Source organism: Bison bison, unplaced genomic scaffold, assembly GCF_000754665.1.
Source record: "Bison bison bison isolate TAMUID 2011002044 unplaced genomic scaffold, Bison_UMD1.0 scf7180017864280, whole genome shotgun sequence".
Taxonomy (NCBI): domain Eukaryota; kingdom Metazoa; phylum Chordata; class Mammalia; order Artiodactyla; family Bovidae; genus Bison; species Bison bison.
Genome location: NW_011494852.1, coordinates 5387073 through 5407695, shown reverse-complemented (window position 1 = coordinate 5407695; position 20623 = coordinate 5387073). Strand labels below are relative to the sequence as shown.

Below are 20623 nucleotides of genomic sequence, written 5' to 3'. Positions count from 1 at the left end.
AGAGTCTTCCTCAGCACAATTTGAAAGCATCAATTCTTTGGCACTCAGCCTTCTTTATAGTCCAACTCACATCCAAACATGACTACTGGAAAAACCACAGCTTTGATTATACAGACCTTTGTTGGCAAAGTGATGTCTCTGCTTTTTAATATGCTGTCTAGGTTTGTCAAAGCTCCAGTATCACTGTGGACAGTAACTGAAGCCATGAAATTAAAAGACTCTTGCTCTTTGGAAGGAAAGCTATGACAAACCTTGACAACTTTATTTAGGGCCCAGCTTTAAGAAAACTATCCACAGTCAAGAGGCCAAGAATGTGAACCTGTGAGTGATGTTAAAGAAAATAAGAACTGAGTGATACTTGAAGGGGCCTGTTTTTTTTTTTGTTTTGTTTTGTTTTTAATTCAGGAACCATTGCCATAGGAGAAAAGAGACTTCAGTACAGAACTGGCTCAATTCCAAATATAGCAAGAGAGGATTTATAGACAAGGAGCAAGTTAGGGTTGGGGGGTGGTCAGTTTGTGGAAAATTATAAAGAGGAGACATAAAGGGGTAGGGGGGAATTCTTTCTAGGCTGACTAATAGGATTCTTGCTGAGGGAAGGCCAGAGTGATGAGTGATCAGATATCAAGAACATGAGCTAAACTGACTTGACAGAATTCTTGCTAAAACTGGGTGATGCAAAGACAAACACTGAAGCCCAAAGGTTGAAGCCTAGTTGAGAAGAGGGTTCTGAGGAGTCTGATTAAAGTTTGGTCAAGGAGAGTCTTTGTCAGTGAAAGTTAAAAAAAACAAACAAACAAACCTGGAAGGTGCACCCAAGTCAAGATCTTGGTATATGTGGAAGTAAAGAGAAGTTCTTGAAATAAAAACACATCTCTGGAGATCCTCTCCAATCCCCTCCCCAGAAAGAGTCCTCTAATAGCTGAAGCCCCAGTGAAAGAGTTCAAAGTGTTTGTCGCTCAGTTGTGTTTGACTCTTTGTGCCCCCATGGACTGTAGCCCATCAGGCTCCTCTGTCCATGGGATTCTCCAGGCAAGAATACTGCTTGGGTACTGGAGTGGATTGCCATGCCCTTCTCCAGGGGATTTTCCCAACCCAGGGATCAAACCCGTGTCTCTTACATCTCCTACACTAGTAGGCAGGTTCTTTACCACTAGCACCGCCTGGGAAGTCCCTCAAACATATAATATGAATTAATAAATAAAAATAAAAACAGATCATTAATACAAGACAAAAGGAGAATAAAATAACTATATAGAAAATATAAAATTTTACAAGTCTGTGTTAATCTTGGCATATTATTAAAATAGATATATATACATTCACATTAAATACTTTAAGATTCAAGCTTAATCACATTCAAAACTACACTTTATGAACTAAAATGGAAGAAATCACAAAATACATTGATTACAATTCTATAAGATAAAAAGCTGAATACTAGGATATTGTAAAAATGAGTATGTCCATCTAGCCACTTGTAAGTACTCTGAAATAGTAATTCTTATATAAAAGAAAATAAAAAATGAAAACTATATGCCACTTAGAAATGAACTGACTTTCAGGACAGTAAAAAGGCAATAAATAAACCAGATTATGATTAAATAAGATTGAAAATGCAATACAATAAAAAAGAAAGCTTGAGATTAGTAAATATTAACAGAAATTAACAAATACAAAAAAGACACATTGAAGAAATCATTAAAAGCATAAAGCTGCTTCTTTGATTAAAAAAACAGAAAAAAATGATTGCCAAGAATAGTTAAACAGACATAGCCACAAGCCTAGCCATTAAGTAATCATATCATTTAGTTCTAGAAATGAATATGCCCCACATTTCAGTGTTCTGTCTAGACAGAGCAGCATATCTCAAATTGTAGGTTTACATCTGTCAGTGGATGGTAAGCATTTTTCTGCATTTGTTTCTCCTATGCCTATTTTAAATTATATAAAGCACAGATGTTAATAAAATGTTTGGTATTATAACACATAACTTTTTTCTGGTGTGTGTACAGTATTTTCAGTATGGGTTATAGACCACAAATATCTAGAAACAACACACTTAAAGGTGAAGAATAAAGTGTTTGACTTTCACTTGGGTTTGAACAGTTTCCATCATAAAAAAAAAGGGTGACTTTTTTTATGTGTTTGCAAATCTTTAATATTCAATTTAATAGAATATACTTGGTATTTTATATGTGTTCCTGCATTTAATGTGTTGACATAAATAAAATCTGGCCTCATGTAGATACATAGTAAGAAAATGGGAGTGTTTTAATACTCTTTTCAGGTAATTATCACAACATTGTCCTTTGATACTTCAACAAAAATCATGGAATCCTGCTTTTATCTTGTTAAAATCCAGGTCTATCTTATACTTTAATATACCCACAGATGATTTTGCAGCATTATGTACTAACTGTTTGCAAAATACTGGTTCAATGAATTAGGCAGATCTTCCACCATCATATTTCATTATATGGTATTATAAAATCATGCTCATTAATATCATCACCAATCTTATCACAAAGGGCTAAGTACTGGGAAACTGTCAAGTTCATGGTGGCAGGTAACTTGTTTTTCAATATTCTGATCCTTTGTTTGAAAGTCAAATTAACAGAAATTACCATCAGTTTTCTTCGCTGGCAGTTTTTTTAAAAAATCACTTCATTTTTGACAAAATGTCTACCAAACATCCAAATCTGAGTCACCTTATCCAAAACTTGTCAGCTGATCTTTCAAATAAAATTGGTGTCCATAAAAAGGTGGCTGATTCAGCTCATAAATTAGACAATCCATACAAGTGCATCTCCTTGAAACAGCTTCATACTTCACCTTGAAGGACTTTACATGTATTTCTCTTTTCATCACACAAAATATTTAAAAGATGTATACATACCAGTTTTAGTATCATGGCTGTGATATGATAGTATAATTTTATAAGATATTACCATTAGAGTAAACTGAGTAAAGAATACATGAGATTTCCCGATATAATTTCTTGCAACTGTGCGTTAGTTATCTCAAAATTTAAATTATAATTTTAAACTGCTGTACTCAAAGGTCAAGATTTAACAAAATTCTACTATTTTATGGAGAACATTCTTAAGTGGAACTTGCATTTTTTACCACCAATAGGGGGTGGTTAAAAAATACAATAATGCTAGTAGTACCGTTTGCTGCAGTCCATGGGCTCACAGTTTGACACAACTGAGCGACTGAACAACAGTTTGGTGTCACTGCTTTGATTCATGCTAAGAGCCCAGCAGTTTTACCCACGATTGCTGACTGATTTTGCACCATCAGTACAAATTTCAGCAAAAAGCAAGTAATGTCTTAGTGTTATAATGAAATGTGTTTTGACCATGCAGATCACTTGAAAGGGTTCCCCCCCCACCCACCAAATCCTCTGATCACACTTAGGGAACCAATGATCCATAATAAGAAGTCAAAATTGAATTAAATGAAACAGTTCCATTAACATTTACTGCTACTCCTTTTGAAATGGAACATTTCCATGATGACTATAACAGACTTACAGATTTGAAGCAATATTCATTGTTTCATACTGTTTATCATCTTTTCTTCACAATTTTCTGCAATGTAGTCTCCTACTTACCAGAAGGTTGGCAGGATGGGTAGTGGTTGCTCTGGGGCAATTTTTCTGTCTGTTTTAAACATCTGTTTTAAATCACCTCAGGTTATGAAATATGGGGCAGTAGTGAATAGCTAGTCCAGACACAGATTGAAAAAAAAAAAATGCAAAAACAAGACTGAGGATTCCCATATCTGAATACCATGTGGTGTTTTATCTCCTAATCAGTTTCCAGATTTGCACAGATTTTAATGCTAGGCCCAGGCAGACACCTCAGGTTACCTGTCTTAACTCTTGTCTCTTACGAGAGGTTCTAAGCCTCTTAGAAGCTTAGAGGCTTAGATCTTATGAGAGGCCTTCTCTGAAGGCCTCGGAGAAGGCAATGGCACCCCACTCCAGTACTTTGCCTGGAAAATCCCATGGACAGAGGAGCCTGGTGTGCTGCAGTCCATGGGGTCGCAAAGAGTTGGACACAAGTGAATGACTGAACAACAACAAAACTGAAAGCCAAGCACTGAGTACTGCACTTGAAATCCTGCTTCACCATTTTCTAACTACCCATATACTTTGTTTTTCTACGGCTTTCAGATCTATTCTAAATACCTGTACACAAATCAAGAAAATAAGTTGTAATACAATTCCTATATTTTCCTATCCTTAGAAAACATAATTCACAATCATTTAGTCAAGTTTCATGAAAAAAAAAAACTGGGCCTTGGGACAAGATTCTAAGTAAATTTGTGGGACACTGCCATTTCCAAAAAGAGACTATTCGCAACCAAAAAAGTAGTATATTTTACAACGGTTGGAAAAATTTAAACCAAATAATTACTACTGGGATATTGTAACTCAAAAAGAATAGAAAATAATTGCATTTTACATTTCTGTATATGTGTGCATATTTTCTTTATAACACTACATAATACATTTCCAGTCTACATAGACTCAGTCAACAAAAGTATCTACAGTATGGATTCAACCTGGAAACCAGAGTCCCAGGAAGCAAGCAAAGATATTGTATTTCCAAAAATGGATAACTCTTCCCAAACTTAGAGCTAGGATACTTACAATCTTTCTTACCTGTCAGCCCTTTGTATAATAAAACCCTCTACCCATGCATTATCTCTTATCCCCATGAGCTGACCATATTCCAAACTTTAACTGAAGCTGACTCTGCTGGGTCATGCTCTGTGGAACCAGCATTAAATCAGCCATGGTTTCTGTCTCTTGTTCTCAGGTCAAACAGACATCAAGAGATGGGCTCTAAAACTGCTGTTACAACATCCAGGATACCGTGGAAGAAGTGTTCAAGTATACTTGGGAAGTATATTGGAATCATATCAATTCTCTAATTTCAACCTACTTAAGTACTCTCTTCATCAAGTTACCTGAGAGACCTTCCAAAATCTACCATCCCCAGTAGGGAAAACCAGAGCCCCTGAAAACAGGCCAGCAACAATTCTTCTTCAGGTGGAATGGAGATACTGACCCTTATCATTAGTCTCATGAACACTCCCATCACACATAGATGTCTCTGTTTTAGTGTTAGCCAATGGCTGACTTATTACTGAAGCTACAGCCCTGGATGGGACTTCCATTGTCTCGTGCAGTGTGACTACTGGCTAAAGGTTTCACTGCTTGTACACACAAAGTTTCTCTCCTGAATGTGTCCTCTGATGTCTGATGAGGTTTGATTTCCAACTAAAGCTTCGCCCACACTTACTAAAAATGTTAAGGCTTCTCTCCTGAATGTATCCTATGATGTCTAATGAGGTGTGACTGCCGGCTAAAGCCTTGCCCACACTCCTTGCACACATGAGGTTCCCCCCCTGAGTGTGTCCTCTGGTGTGTAATGAAAGTTAGCTTATCATAAAACTCTTGTCCATACTCCCTGCACACAAAGGGGCTATCCCCTGAGTGTGCCCTCTTGTGCCTAACAGGTTTGGCTTCTGGCTAAACCTTCTACCACACTCCCTACATATGAAAGGCTTTTCCCCTGAATGTGTTCTCTGGTGTGAGACAAGAGTAGACTTATCATTAAAGTCTCGCCTGCACTCCCTGCATACAAATGGCTTCTCCTCTGAATGTGTCCTCTGGTGTGTGATGAGGGTTGACTTCAGAGTAAAGGCTCTCCCACATTCCCTGCATACAAATGTCTTCTCCCGTGTGTGTGACCTCTGGTGTTTGTTGAGGTTTGACTTCAGACTAAAGCGCTGCCCACACTCCAGGCACATGTAAGGTTTAACCCCTGAGTGTGTCCTCTGGTGTGTCTTGAGGTTTGATTTCCAGCTAAAATGATGCCCACATTCTGTGCACACATAAGGTTTCTCTCCTGTGTGTGTCCTTAAGCGTCAAATGAGGTGTGACTTCTGGCTAAAGCCTTGCTCACACTCCCTGCAAACATAAGGCTTCTCTCCTGAGTGTGTCCTCTTATGTCTGTTGAGGTGTGAAAGCTGGTGAAAGCCATGCCCACACTCCTTGCAAATGTAAGGCCTCTACCCAGAATGCGCCCTCTGGTATGTGACAAGATTTGACTTCAGGCTAAAGCTCTGGCCACACTCCTTGCACACATAAGGCTTGAGCCCTGAGTGTGTCCTCTGATGCGTGAAGAGGTTTGATTTCCAAGTAAAGCCTCGTCCACACTCCTTGCACATATATGGTTTCTCCCCAGAGTGTATCCTCTGGTGTGTGATGTGGTTTGACTTGCAGGTAAAGCCTCGTCCACATTCTGTGCATACATAAGGCTTTGGCCTAGAATGTGTCCTTTGGTTTTTGACGAGGACTGACGTACTGCTGAAGTTTTGTCCCCGCTCAGTGTACATGTAAGCGGTCTCTCTTGTGTGTGTCTTCTGGAGGCTGAGCTGGTTTGACTCCTTGATAAAGCTAGGCCAAACTTTCCATATTTGATTGCTCCAAATCTTGAGATTTCTAAACCACGTAATATTTTGTCTGTTTCCTCGAGGTCTGTCCTCTGGGCCAGGTTGGGCCCTATATCTACCACTGTGTTGTCTTCCTTGGATGTCACTGGCTGTTCTTCTGGGGGGCTGGAGATTGCCTTTGAAGTGCTGCTTTTGCTTATTCTCCTGAACAAAAGCTTGGAATCTTCTTCCCTCTCTTGAATTTCTGCTTGGTGGCTCGAGCAGATTTGATCAAAGAGTTGCTCCTGCTGCTGTCTGTGATCTTCTGAACAGTGTTTCCCTGAATGGACATGATTTCCTACACCTAAGCTTGAGAATAACTAAGGGAGATGACTGAACCACACATGCTGGATGAGGGCTTGCTGGCAAGAGAATGCCAAAAGACAGGTGAGACAAGGCTAAATTTCTAGCTTTGATCCTGCTAAACAAAGAATGTTTTTAGTCATAGATAGGGCTACCTTGGCCATTCTGCTTTGCCCACTGGTCATTCATAATATGTTTACATCATAAGCTGTCTCCCACTCAGCCATCCTTCCCAAGATCTATTTTGCATTTCACTTTATGCATCACATTTTTACAGTAAACTTGATCAGTGGACCAAATCCAGCCTGCAATCTGTTTTTTGTATGGCTACAATATAATATCTATTATATCCAGTTTTCAAAGAAACAGGAAAGAGTGACATAGTTAAGAAAAAAAATTGCAGCCAATAGAAAACTGATTTAGGGAGAAAAAAAGTCTTCAAAGCTGATATTATTAATATATTCAAAGAACTAAAGACAACAATATGTGAAAAATTAAAGATGAGTATTATAACTTAAAATGGAGAATGTCAATAAAGAATAAGAACATTTTTTTTTTTTGGCTTCATCATGCAGCAGACGAGATCTTAGTTCCCAGATCAGAGATCAAACCCAATGCTCCTTGCACTGGAAACACGCAGTCTTAACCACTGGACCACCGGGGAAGTCCCAAGAATAGAAACTATTAATAAGAAACAAAAGGAAATTCTGAAATTAAAAAGTAAAATAATTAAAATTACAAAGTTACTAGAGAGATACAACAGCATATTTGGCTTTGAAACAGAACCAGTGAACCCGAAGATAAATCAATAGAAATCACCTAAAAACTGAAGAGAAGAGTTAAAGAAAGGCTGAAGAAAAACAAAGATTTCCAGAAACCTGTAAGACACCATCAAGCAAACCAAACCTATGTGTAATGGTAACTCAAGAGGGTGAAGACAGAGAGAAAAGAGCAGAAAAAATATCTGAAGAAATTATAGCTTAAAAAGTTCCAAATTGAATGAGAAACATTCATCTACATATCTAAGAAGCTCAACAAACCCCAAAATAAACATAAAGACAGCCCTAGCTAGATACATCATAGCCAAAATGTTGGCCATCAGAGAAAACAAGACAAAAGGAAAATCTTGAAAGCAGCAAAAGAAAAATGACCCAACATGTACAAGAGGAAAAACAATATGACTAGTGTTAACTTCTCATCTTTGGTTACCTGATGTGAAGAGCTGACTCACTGGAAAAGACCCTGATGCTGGGAAAGATTGAGGGCAAAAGGAGAAGAGGGCAACAGAAGATGAGATGGTTGGATGGCATCACTGACTCCAAGGACATGAGTTTGAGCAAACTCAGGGAGATAGTGAAGGACAGAGAAGCCTGGCATACTACAGCCCATGGGGTCACTAAGAGTTGGACATGATTTAGAGAGTGAACAACAACAACTTCTCATCAGAGACAATGGAGACCAGAAGGCAGTGGAATAACATATTTAAGGTGCTGAAATAAAAAATGAAAGACTGCTATCAATGAAGAACTCTCACAAACCTATCCTTGAAAAATGAAACTGATATAAGGATTAACAAGTACTCAGAATATCTGCTGCCAGCAGACATGCCTTATAAGAAATACTTAATAAATCCTTCAGGCTGAAAAGAAATTGACACCAGATATACTGATACTAAGTCAAATCCACAAGAAGAAATGAGGACCACTGAAACTATTAAATATCTCTGGGTAAATATAAAAGACAATGCATATATATTATTCTCTTAATTTCTCTAAAACACATAAGACTATTATAAAGGCAATAAATATAATACTATATTGTGGGCTTTAGAATATATATATAAATATTTTATTGGAACTAAATTAGTATTAATTATAAGTAGATTAGGATAAACTAATGTGTATATTTTATTTCCTAGAGCAGCATTAAGAAAATAACTCCAGAATGGCATTGAAACATGTATATTATCATATGTGAAACAGATCGGCAGTCCAGGTTCGATGCATACGACAGGGTACTCAGGGCTAGTGCAGTGGGATGACCCAGAGGGATGGGATGGGGAGGGAGGTGGGAGAGGGGTTCAGGATGGGGAACACATGTACACCCATGGCTGATTAATGTCAATGTATGGCAAAACCACTACAATATTGTAAAGTAATTAGCCTCCAATTAAAATGAATAAATTTATAAAAAAATAAAAAAGAAAATAACTCCAAAACAAATTTAAAATCAAGAGTAGAATTAAAATAGTACACTTAAATTTAAAAAAAAAATCATATGCCATAAAAGGGGGTATAAAAATAGACCTGAGACATATTTTTTAAAATAGCAAAATGGCAGATTTAGCCATATTAATCATTATATTAAATATGAGCAAATTGAACACTCCAAAGGAAAGGCAGAGGTTATCCCACTAGATTAAAAAAGCAACATCAAACAATGTGTTATTAACATGGGACACATTTTGGATCCAAAAAACACAAGTAGGTTAAAAGTATAGGATGAAAAAAGATATACCATGCAAACAATAATCACCAGAGAACTAGAATGGCTACTATATTAATAACAGACAAAGTAGGTTTCAAGACAAGGATTATTGCTAGAGAAAAAGATGGACACTTCATAAAGACAAAAGGGCAATAAATGAGAATGATTTAACAATTATAAAGGTATACACAATTTAAAAGAGCCCCAAAATACATGAAAGAAAAACTTACAGAACTAAAAAAAAGAATTCGATAATTCAACAATAATATTAGAAATTTCAGTATTCTATTCTCAACAATAGAAACAATTAGACAGGGAATTCCCTGGTGGTCCAGTGGTTAGACTCTGAGCTCTCAGTGCTAACTAAAATATCATAAGCCACGCAGTATGACCAAAAAATAAAATCAACTAAAAGTGGATCACACGCTTAACTGTAAAAGCCAAGAGTATAAAACTTCTAGAAGAAACCAAAGGAAAAAAAAAAAAATGTATGTGTCCCTGAGTTAAGCAAACTTCTTAGTTATACCACCAAAAGCACAATTAATTTAAAAAATAGTTAAACTGAACATCATCAAAATTTAAAACTGAACATCATCATCATGAAGCATCAAGTTATGCTTGAAAGGACACCATTAACAGAATGAAAGGACAAGCCACAGACTTAAATCGATAACTATACCATGGTTACATGAAAATATCACCATTCTTAGAAAATCTTTTAACACACATCCACATGTAACCTGCATACCCAAATATATATACATGAAGATATATATAAATATATACACATACATATGGTGGGGGGAGAAGGGAGAGCACGCTCAGAAGAGACACATATGCCAATGATAAAGCAAATTGGGTGAAATAGTAAGTGATTTTATGATGCCATTTTGTAGTAATACATATGCCGTGTGTCTGTAAAGGATAATATGTAATATGTGTGTGTAGAGGATATAAAGGTGTTTTTTGTACTATTTTTGCAGAATTTTTGTAATTTCCTGATACAAATGAACTTACTTACAAAACAGAAAGAGACTCACAGACTTAGAAAATGAACTTATGGTTGCTGGTGGGAAGGGACAGTTAGTGAGTATGGGATGGTTGTGTACACACTGTTCTATTCAAAATGGATAACCAACAAGGACAGCACATGAAACTCTACTCAATGTTATGTGGCAGCCTAGAAAAAAATAACATAAACTACAGGTGAATATTTAAACTACAAAATAAATAGAGAAGATGAAAAAAGGAAATAGGATGAAGCCCTTTTCTGAAAATGGCAGCAAACTGAATTGGTCACAAGTGTCCCCTGCAGAAAACAAGCTAAGTGAGAGGAAGGCAGGCCTTCTGGTGGAGCAGAGACAAAGAAGCCAGAGAAGTCCCCCTCCCTTACCTGAAGATGATATTCTGGAAGGGAGGTCATGCCAGGCAGCCTTACCAGGGCCAAGAGGCCTAGAAAAGCTCTACCTCTCAGTACCTAAAAGTACCTCCTCCTTCCCTACCTTCCATGCTGTGGACGGTCCCAACTACCCTGTCTCACTCACCTGGACACAGACCCAGTGAACGCTGCCTCTCCTCTATCCAGGGCTCTTCCCCTTGTTCCAGCTGACAAATGAGTTGCAGTTTGGAAAACAGAATGTCTGCTCATAAGGAAAGAAAACAAAGAGACTTCTGGTTACACATTTAAGGGGGCCAGTCTAGAACCCAGCCGAAATGACAGGGGGATGGGGGAGAACCAAGAGGGTGGGACAAAGAGCCCATGAATAGTAAACTCTCTGCAGTCGAAGGGTTGAGTACTAAAAGGAAACTCCAATCAGAGAAAGAGCCTATCAATACTTACTAAATGAAAAATCTGCTAGGTTTGGGGCAAGATAAAATTTAAAAAAAGAAAAAAAACCCCTGACTTGGGAAAGAGACCTGAAAATGCAGAGTGGCATACACAATATGAATAAATCTCTGTTTTCAACTCTACTGAATCCAGATATACCATGAGGACAAAGGTAAATTATTGTTTTTAAGCTCAACCCTAAGACAAAGCTGCATTGTGAGTAGCCTTTCTTCACAATATATAGAAAATATTCTGAAGGCCAGATTTTAAGTGCTAAGGGAAAGCCATTCTTACCTAGTGAGACCAAGTGGTTGTAAGCCTCCAGCATCACCTCCGTGTGCAGGGTCCTCTCAGCAGGGCTTAACAATTTCCACTCCTCCTGGGTGAAGCCACCAGCCACATCTCGTAATGTCACGAATGCCTTTTAATACAAAACACACCCTGTTCATCCAGGAGTCCACCCAGTCCACACTGCAGGATGAGGGAACAAAAGGCATCTCTGAGGAGGTGGAGAAGATTTCTAGACTTCATTACGTGCGGCGCTAAGTTGCTTCAGTCATGTCCAACTCTTTGTGACCCTATGGACAGTAGCCCATCAGGCCCCTCTGTCCATGGGATTTTACTATGGATGATGAATAAAGGGTAACAGAATACACCAGTCCCAGATATGCCACTTTGGCATAAAACAATTATTTTGAGCTGAAGGCAATTAATAAGCAGACAGAAGAAAAGCTCTCTGACCTTTCCCATCTGCCTAAAAGCACAACATTAATTTGTAAAGGTGTCCCTTTTCCCAATTTTACCAAGGACAGAAATTAATCATCAGAGACAACTCTGGACCCTTATCGGCCCACAGAGCCCACCAGAGGAATCTACACAGCAAACGTTTACTAACTGGCCCTTTTCTTCCATTAGTTCCCCCATATATTTATTATACCTTCCCACAATTGCTGCTCTAGAAATTCAAAGTCCTTTTCCTTCGTCTTGTCACATCTCTAAAAAGTTATCGTTATTTTGTTAAGATGCTATATAAGCTCAAGTCCTAACCACCGCTTCTGAGTTACCCATTACTGAGTACTCCCATGTGTATGCATGATGCACATATTAATAAATTCCTGATTGTTTTTCTCACAAAAATGTCTTTTGTCTAATTTATACCCAATGAAAAAAAGAATTTTTCTCCTCCCCTACACGTCCTTGGTGCCAAGAATTCAGAGACCATTATTCTCCCATCTCCGTCCAGCCAGCATCGTTGTGCACCTATCACTGTCGGCATGCTAGGCTTGCTGCTACGGGGGATAAAAGCAAAACAAAAGTTCTTTCACAATGGGAGTTTTGAATGTAGGCAGGAAGAGGAGGAGGACATCACACACAAAGAATTAAAGTAAAAATAAAATCTTCTTGCTGACTTTGAAGAATGTGAGAGACTATTTGGTCTATGCATTAATGTTCTACAGGAAGCAGCTCAGCCTCTAGGGCAAGGGTGAATGACCCAGCGCTATGCATACTTCACGGCAGGGCTCAGTCCTTCCCCTCCCTCACTCTGCCACTCACTCTCCCCAAGCCTGAGGAATGGAAGTACTGGGTTGGCCAAAAAGTTGGTTGAAGTTTTTTTGTAACATCTTACGGGAAGTTATGGTTTTTCCAGTAGTCATGTATAGATGTGAGAGATGGACCATAAAGAAGGCTGAGCGCCAAAGAATTGATGCTTTTGAATTGTGGTGCTGGAGAAGACTTTTTGTTGTTGTTGTTGTTAAATTTTTATTTATTTATTTATAGCTGCACTGGGTCTTCGTTGCTGCACACAGGGTTTCTCTACTTGCAGCGAGTGGGGGCTATTCTTTGCAGTACACAGGTTTTTCATTGAGGTGGCTTCTCTTGCTGCAGAGCACGGGCTCTAGACACTCAGACTTCTGTAGCTGTGGTGCTCAGGCATGTGGAATCTTCCCAGACTAGGGATCAAACCTATGTCCCCTGCGTTGGCAGGCAGATTCTTAATCACTGGACCACCAGGGAGGTCCTGGAAAAGATTCTTGAGAGTCCCTTGGACAGCAAGCAGATCAAACCAGTCAATCCTAAAGGAAATCAACCCTGAATATGCATTGGAATAACTGATGCTGAAGCTGAAGCACCAATACTTTGGCCTCTGATCCAAAGAGCTGACTCATTGCAAAAGATCCTGATGCCGGGAAAGATTGAGGGCAGGAGGAAAAAGGGACGACAGAGGATGAGATGGTTGGATGGCATCATCAACACAATGGACATGAGTTTAAGCAAACTCTGGGAGATAGTGAAGGACAGAGAAGCCTGGTGTGCTGCATGCAGTCCACGGGGTTGCAAAGAGTCAGACACAACTGAGTGGCTGAACAACTGATTGTAATATCCAGTGCCCCAAGCATGGTCCCACTGCAAATCAATAAAATCAGACTCTTTAGGGATACGACTTTTATACTTTTAAGAGCTCCTAAGATCAGTCATGGTTGTGAATCACCACGTCAGAGGAATCTCAAGAGAAAGAGGTCACTGTAGGATAGAGAGATCAGAGACAATTTCATGAGAGGGCAATAAGATCTTAAAGGACAGGCAGGATTTCCTGGATCAAGGAGACAGATTTAGAGAGCAACAGATTTAGTCTTCCCATTTCTCACTCACTTTCAGGCATAAAGTCATTAGGTGATAAAGGATAGATTCACCTGAATGACTTAAAAGTTATTTTTCTCTCTTTTTCCAGCCAAGCGCCTAAAAAGTGAATTTATCTAAATTAAAGATGTATATGAATATTCCACTTTGGTGTCAATAAAACATGCTTTCAGAATGAATAATTAGAACATGATGTCAGAAACAGAATACATTTGAAGTGACGACTGCCCTGAATATCTAAGACACTGTTGTGACACACCAAAGGAAGTCTTCTGAACAGAAAACTGATATAACTTTAATGTTCAAGGCGAATGAGGATTACAGATGCAATGAGTAACAAAGGAACATATGAACACGGGGAAACAAATCGGGACATTATGGTGAACACTCACATGAGAGAAGAAGAAGATCTATACTAGCAGGTCTATCCTGGGAATGTAACACTGCACAGTGTAACAAAAACCAAAAAAGTGCAACATGTAAAGCAAACCGTGATGGGAAAAGGGAATCTCAAACAAAGAAGAGATAATTGATAAGATCAAATGTTTTGGAACAGGCAGGGTTAGAAAGCTCCAACTGCCATGAGTGGTCACTGCTTTAAAACATTTATTTCTCTTCACCTTGTCATATTTTTGAGGGTAAATACCAATCTATAAAAGAATCTCATGCACAAAGTTGATCACAGAAGTATTATCTGCAATAGTTAAACACTGGGAACAAGTTAAATGTTCCCTCAATTGGGAAACAGTCAATAGGATCATTCATTCAAAGCACTATAACAGAAATCACTTTCAGTTGGATAAATTCTGGCTGTTCCTTCACCTATTAGAAAATGGGTCTGTGGTTTTCCCTGGTGGTCCAGTGGTTAAGGATCTGCCTCCCAATCCAAGGGACACAGGTTCGATTCCTGCTCCGGGAAGATCCCACATGCCGAGTGGCAACTAAGCCCATGCACCACAACTCCAAAGCCTATGCACCCTAGAGCCTGTGCTCTGCAACAAGAGAAGCCACTGTAATGAGAAGCCCATCTATCGCAAGAAAGAACAGCCCCGCTCACTGCAAGCAGAGAAAGTTCTCGCAGTAATGAAGAACCAGTGCAGCCAAAAATAAATAAACCTTAAAAAAAGAAAGAAAGAAAATGGGTCTGAGTAGATACACCATCAGTAGCTTTAAAACAATAGGATCTTGTCATTAAGATTTGTCAAAATGTATATATGAAGGGATGTGTGTGTGCATGTATGCTCGGTCACTCAGTCCCATCCAACTCTTTGCAATTCCATGGACTATATCTTGCCAGGCTCTCCTGTCCATGGAATTTTCCAGGCAAGAATACTGGAGTGAGCTGCCATTTCCTTCTCCAGGAGATCTTCCCAACCCAGGAAATAAATCCACGTCTCCTGTCTTCTGCGTTGGCAGGTGGATTCTTTTATCACTGTGCCACCTGGGAAGCCCCATGGGTGTGATGTGTAAAATTAAACCAAATCCCAACATAAAAAAACTAAAAATAAAATGAAAGACTCATAGGACTGCATGCTGTATTTTATCCGTCACTGAATGTAGTCTATCTAGTTTCTGTAAACAGTATACATTCAGCAAATTTGTTCAACAGAATCAACTGAGAAAATGCTAAGAATTAGTAACATCATGTGCCTATCAATCCAACTCATTTGTTACAAAGGCTAATTTATCCTCTCAGGTGGTGATAATTAACATCCTACTGTGGATTTTCTTAAGTTGTTTTGTGGAATTCAGATGTCACGTGTTAGAATATCTGGAATTCCTCCCAACCCCCCTGAAATGTGGTTAATGATATGTCCCAAATAACATATGAAAAAAACAACAGAAACTCCCTTGTGACTTAGTTTCTTCAAATTAATTTATTTAAGGTCATGCACCAAACATATCATGTGTGCCAGGTACTCCTTTAGGAACAGAGGTTTCATCCTAAACCACTTATCCATTCAAATGCTTGTCCACTTTGATCAAGTCTTCATAATGCCTTTTTTTTTTTTTTTTTTAAGTCTTAAGGGCAGGAAAAGGAAAAAGTCAGCTCATACAAATTTCTGGCTTTTTCCAGAAAAACCAGAATGCTTCCCTATTAACACTATGAGTGGTGAAGAAAGTACACATAAAAGATTCAATGTTACCTTTGGAAATGCCCCCAGATTTTTTATGCATTCTTGGTACTGACACTTTTCAAATGAATAAACTATTTTAAAAATGAGAAACACAGAACTCTCAAAGTTGTTCTGAGAATGCCCAGGAAATTGTAAATCTTTACTACGGAGACCAAGATTAAGAATAAATCAAGACAGTGAAGGCAGATCTGAAAAAACCAAGTTAGTGCATATCAAAAATGACAGTAAAGCAGTCTGGCAACTGTGTTGGTGCTCAATAAGTGTTAGTCACATTCAATTAAGTCTAAGTCATCACAGTCACTATTCTCTGGGGTTAGACAGTTTCCCCTTCAGTTCCTATATGCCTATATCTCTGATTTCCTACATCAAATTCCTTCTCAACATCCTTCAAAACCCATCTACTCAAAGTCTACACTCCTCAGCAGGGCACTCAACCTGGCCACCCAGACCCAAAGGTGGAAAATGAAAATCCTTCAGGGGCCAAGTAGGTAATGAATATGAGAGAGACAGGCAAATGTTAGCTGTCAATAGTTTCAACTTAAGTATGGAAGATACTAGGGAAAGTACAGACTCTGCAGGACCTGTTCAAATGATGCAGACACCATTCAGCTCAAATTCCCCTATACCAGAATACAGTGCAGTTTATTCTCAGAGAGGCAAGCAATCCAGAATTTTTGGTGAAATCTCCCTACTGCCAGATGCTGAAAATGCTCGCAAATGTTAAATTCAGGTCAGACCATAGCAAACTCCTCTCTGTTCCAAGTATGGGTGGCTAGTCTGTATTTTCATCAGTACATATTTTAAAATCAACCTAAAATACAATCTTCCCACACTGTGTTAAGGGCAGTGTGCTTAGTGGCCCAGCCTTAGACTAACCATGATGCCTGCCCTTCCCACTGGTATGTCTTCACCAACTCTTCAATTTAACAGATTCTCAGGGGTTGTTCAGACAGCCCTACTCCTAGAAGTCCTCCTTAGCCACTTCAGGCCACAGACTACTATGTTGTCCCTGCCTTTCATCCTTCGGTTCAGTTCAGTTCAGTCACTCAGTCGTGTCCGACTCTTTGCGACCCCATGAATCGCGGCACACAAGGCCTCCCTGTCCATCACCAACTCCCAGAGTTCACTCAAACTCATGTCCATTGAGTCGGTGATGCCATCCAGCCATCTCATCCTCTGTCGTCCCCTTTTCCTCCTGCCCCCAATCCCTCCCAGCATCAGAGTCTTTTCCAATGAGTCAACTCTTCACACGAGGTGGCCAAAGTACTGGAGTTTCAGCTTTAGCATCATTCCTTCCAAAGAACACCCAGGGCTGATCTCCTTTAGAATGGACTGGTTGGATCTCCTTGCAGTCCAAGGGATTCTCAAGAGTCTTCTCCAACATCACAGTTCAAAAGCATCCTTATCACTGCACAATTAAGCCTGGACGTCCCTGTATTTGTATTTATGCCCCATGTGAGCTGTTCACAATTAACTTAATTAGAAAATGACTGAAGCATGCATGGGGCAGAAAATGTTGAGGGACTCCTCGTATTAATAAGCCACTCCTCCAGGACCAGGAAAGTGAGCTTTGCCCAACTACCAATAAAGCAGCCTCCAACGCAAGAAAATGGAATGTATTCATTCTCTCGGCAGCCAAGATGCAATTTTACACATATTCTCACCTCTTTTTTGGCTTTCAGGAGCTCCGTGGTCATTTTCCTGATCTCCTGAGTGCTCTCCCTAAGAAGGGCAAATCTCAGAAGGCAAATCTGAGGATGTGAAAAGAAATGAGAGCATGTCTAGTTGGAAAACCCTTCCCATGTGCAGGCTGGGTCTGCTCCAGAGGCTCACTACTGAGGGTTGGGAGTGTCACAGAAATCACCAGCACAAACCCATTCCCATCCAGCGCCCTGGAGAAAGGGCCGAGGGTGACCGAGCCCCTCAAGTTCAGCCCCAAGCTCTGGCCAGACAGTGAAACCCATGTCCCCCAGCAGCAGAGTAAGGGTTTGTCTCTATCCCCGTGAGTGGGAATGACAGGAAAATGGATGGTCTTGAGGTGCCTACATGAGAGCTCCCGAGTTCAGACGCTGCCTGTGCCCTCGTGAGTAAAACAGTGAGAAGCAGAGAAACGTCCTGAATGGACGAGGCCGTGACTGTAGGGAACTCACGGAACTCGGAGTGCACGCCGCCAATCCTGAGGATGAAGCTCGGGAACCAAGAGCAGAAGTGTAGGAAATACCTGAATGGCAAGGTCCAGTCGCCACCAACAAACCTAACGGGCGGAATCCACCAACCGGAAATGTTCCTGCTACGTCAATTCCACACGCTAAGGGGCGAGCGGAAGGGACGGCGGAAGTGGCCGCTGAGGGTTCTCAGGAGTGTAGTCTTGGGATAGAGAAGAGGGAGGCGTAAGTTTCTCCCAAGTAAGGTGCCACGGCCGTTTGCACCTCTTCATACACAGCCAACGTTAGGAGCCCATTGTTAAGGTGCCCGGACTGCGCGGTTCATAAGTTCCTCCGGTGAGGGTCAATGAGATCTACACACGGGCTTGGACACGCCCGAGGATTCTAGCAAAGACGATCCTGCAGCCGGGTGGCCAGACTGTGCGCGCTTCAGCGGTGGGATCTAAGTTCCCCCACTCAAGCTTCTGCCGGTGTCCGCTTCCTGGAGCTGAAACCAGGGTAGTCACGGGCTGGGCCTGAGCCGAGTGGGTGTGGGAGCGGCTCGGAGTAAAGTACTTGGGGGATAGGGCTGCGGGGTGATACTCTATTGGGACTCTCAGATAGGAGCTACACCGGCTTTGGGCCCCGGCGGTGGGAGGGTGCGCCGCTATAGACAGGGCTGTTTTTGGAGAGAGCAGGATTGGTTTGGGCCAGCTCACAGAATGGCAGTGGGAGTGGCTCTGGTCTAGTGTGCCCGAGATTTTGAGAAGTGAAGAGTCTGAATTTGGGCAAAGAGCTCGATCCAGAAATCCCTGGGACAGATACCGCTCGGAGGAAACTTCCGAGCTGGTGGTGGTGGTAGTGATGGTGAGGGGGAGAGGGGTGAAGAGGAGGCATAGTTTGACAGTTTTGTTCATCATAGTTGGAGGGAAGGGGCGGGTGGATTTTGTTCATCATCATTTTTAAGATAACACAGTAAAATATTTGTCTTGTTTACTGACTGGTTTTGGTGCTTCCTTAAATTCTGTACTCAAAATTCCCACATTAAGGAAAGGCATAAATAGAGCTAACGCTCAGTGAACTTCATTAGCACCTACTGGCCTATAGTTTTGAGCAGAGGTGAGGGCTTGACTTCTGGGCATTAAGTAGCCAGTCCTTTAGGACACACTCCAGAACAGTGAGTCTTAGGAATTTAGGGTCACTCTGCTCTACCCTTCTTACCCTAAATTGTTTCTTTCCTGACTTCCTTAACATCCACAATTTCCTAATAACCATTCCACTCAAAGTACCACCCTAAAGGGACTTCCTAGCCCATCATGGTGCAAATATTCAAAGATTACTCTTAAATCTTAACACTCTACTTCAGAATCTTCTTCAGTATCCCTTTGTCTGAAGAAGTAAAAAAACAAGGCTTGCATGTTAATATCAGCCTCCCCCAGTGCATAGGAATTCAGAATGGAGGATCAGCCCAGCACCCTATTCCAGTTCTTGACAGCCCTCCCCAAGGATTTCATGTCGATAAATGTAGAATGCTTGTAAAAGAACTCCAGGGGCCTCAAAGTTAGGCGTGGCACAGAGAGGAGCACAAATGAAATGGAGGGACTGAAAAATGTCAGAGAAGGGCTAGAAGGGGAAGGGGAGCTGTGGAGGTGGGATCCTGAGATAATCCAGATCCTTATAAGGGCTTCCCTGGTGGCTCAGATGGTAAAGCATCTGCCCGCAATGCGGGAAACCTGGGTTCGATCCCTGGGTTGGGAAGACCCACTGGAGAAGGAAATGGCAACCCACGCCAGTATTCTTGCCTGGGAAATCCCATGGACAGAGGTGCCAGGCGGGCTACAGTCCATGAGTCTCAAGAGAATCAGACGTGACTTAGTGACTAAACAATGTTAACAACAAAATCCGCAAAGGATGGGGTTTCCAGTTGGTAGAGATTCAGGAGAAGCACGTGTTCCGAGAACATGAAAGCTCTGCACCCCTTCCCCATAAATTGGCCTATGCATCTCTTCCATCTGGCTGTTACTGAGTTGTAATCTTTTATGATAAACTGGTTCTCTAGTAAGTAAAATGACATTCTCTTTGCCATTCCAACAAATTAAACAAGGAGGGGGCCTTCGGGGCCTCCAATCTATAGCCTGTTGGTTAGAAGCCCAGGTGAAAACCTGGACTTATGACTGGTATCTTGGGTGGAGGGAGTGGGGAACAGTCTTGTAGGACTGAGCCCATAACCTGTGGAATCTGACGCTATCTCTGGGTAGACAGTGTCAGAATTGAGTTGACGTGTAGGATATTTATCTGGTGTCTCAGAATGGCTTGGATATGTGGAGGGAAAAAAATCCCCACACATTGGAATTGGGGGTACAAAACCCTTTAACTCTGGACCTGAGTTTACTTAATAAATCTCAGAGCTTTGAGATTTAATCTCTATGCTTTGAGGAATTCTATTTCCCACACTCCTCTCTGGGTTCTGAGGCTCAGAGATATGAAAATCCCTTTAAATTATAAACAATGGGAAAAAATTCTAGTTATGCCTATTTAGGGAACATAACGGGTTAAAATTAACATCAGAT

At 40.6% G+C, this 20623-nt stretch overlaps 1 protein-coding gene across 1 annotated transcript; it reads right to left on the bottom strand.

Moving 5' to 3' along the window:
* Window positions 1–1245: 1245 nt before the first annotated feature.
* HKR1 (HKR1, GLI-Kruppel zinc finger family member) lies at window positions 1246–18175 on the bottom strand. Its single transcript, XM_010849150.1, is given in 10 exon segments — window positions 1246–5237; window positions 5239–5330; window positions 5332–5424; window positions 5426–5532; window positions 5535–6485; window positions 6488–6934; window positions 10848–10943; window positions 11426–11552; window positions 17574–17660; window positions 17956–18175. Coding segments are annotated over 9 exon segments (2043 nt in total). The 5' UTR covers window positions 17607–17660; window positions 17956–18175; the 3' UTR covers window positions 1246–5140.
* Window positions 18176–20623: the final 2448 nt, after the last annotated feature.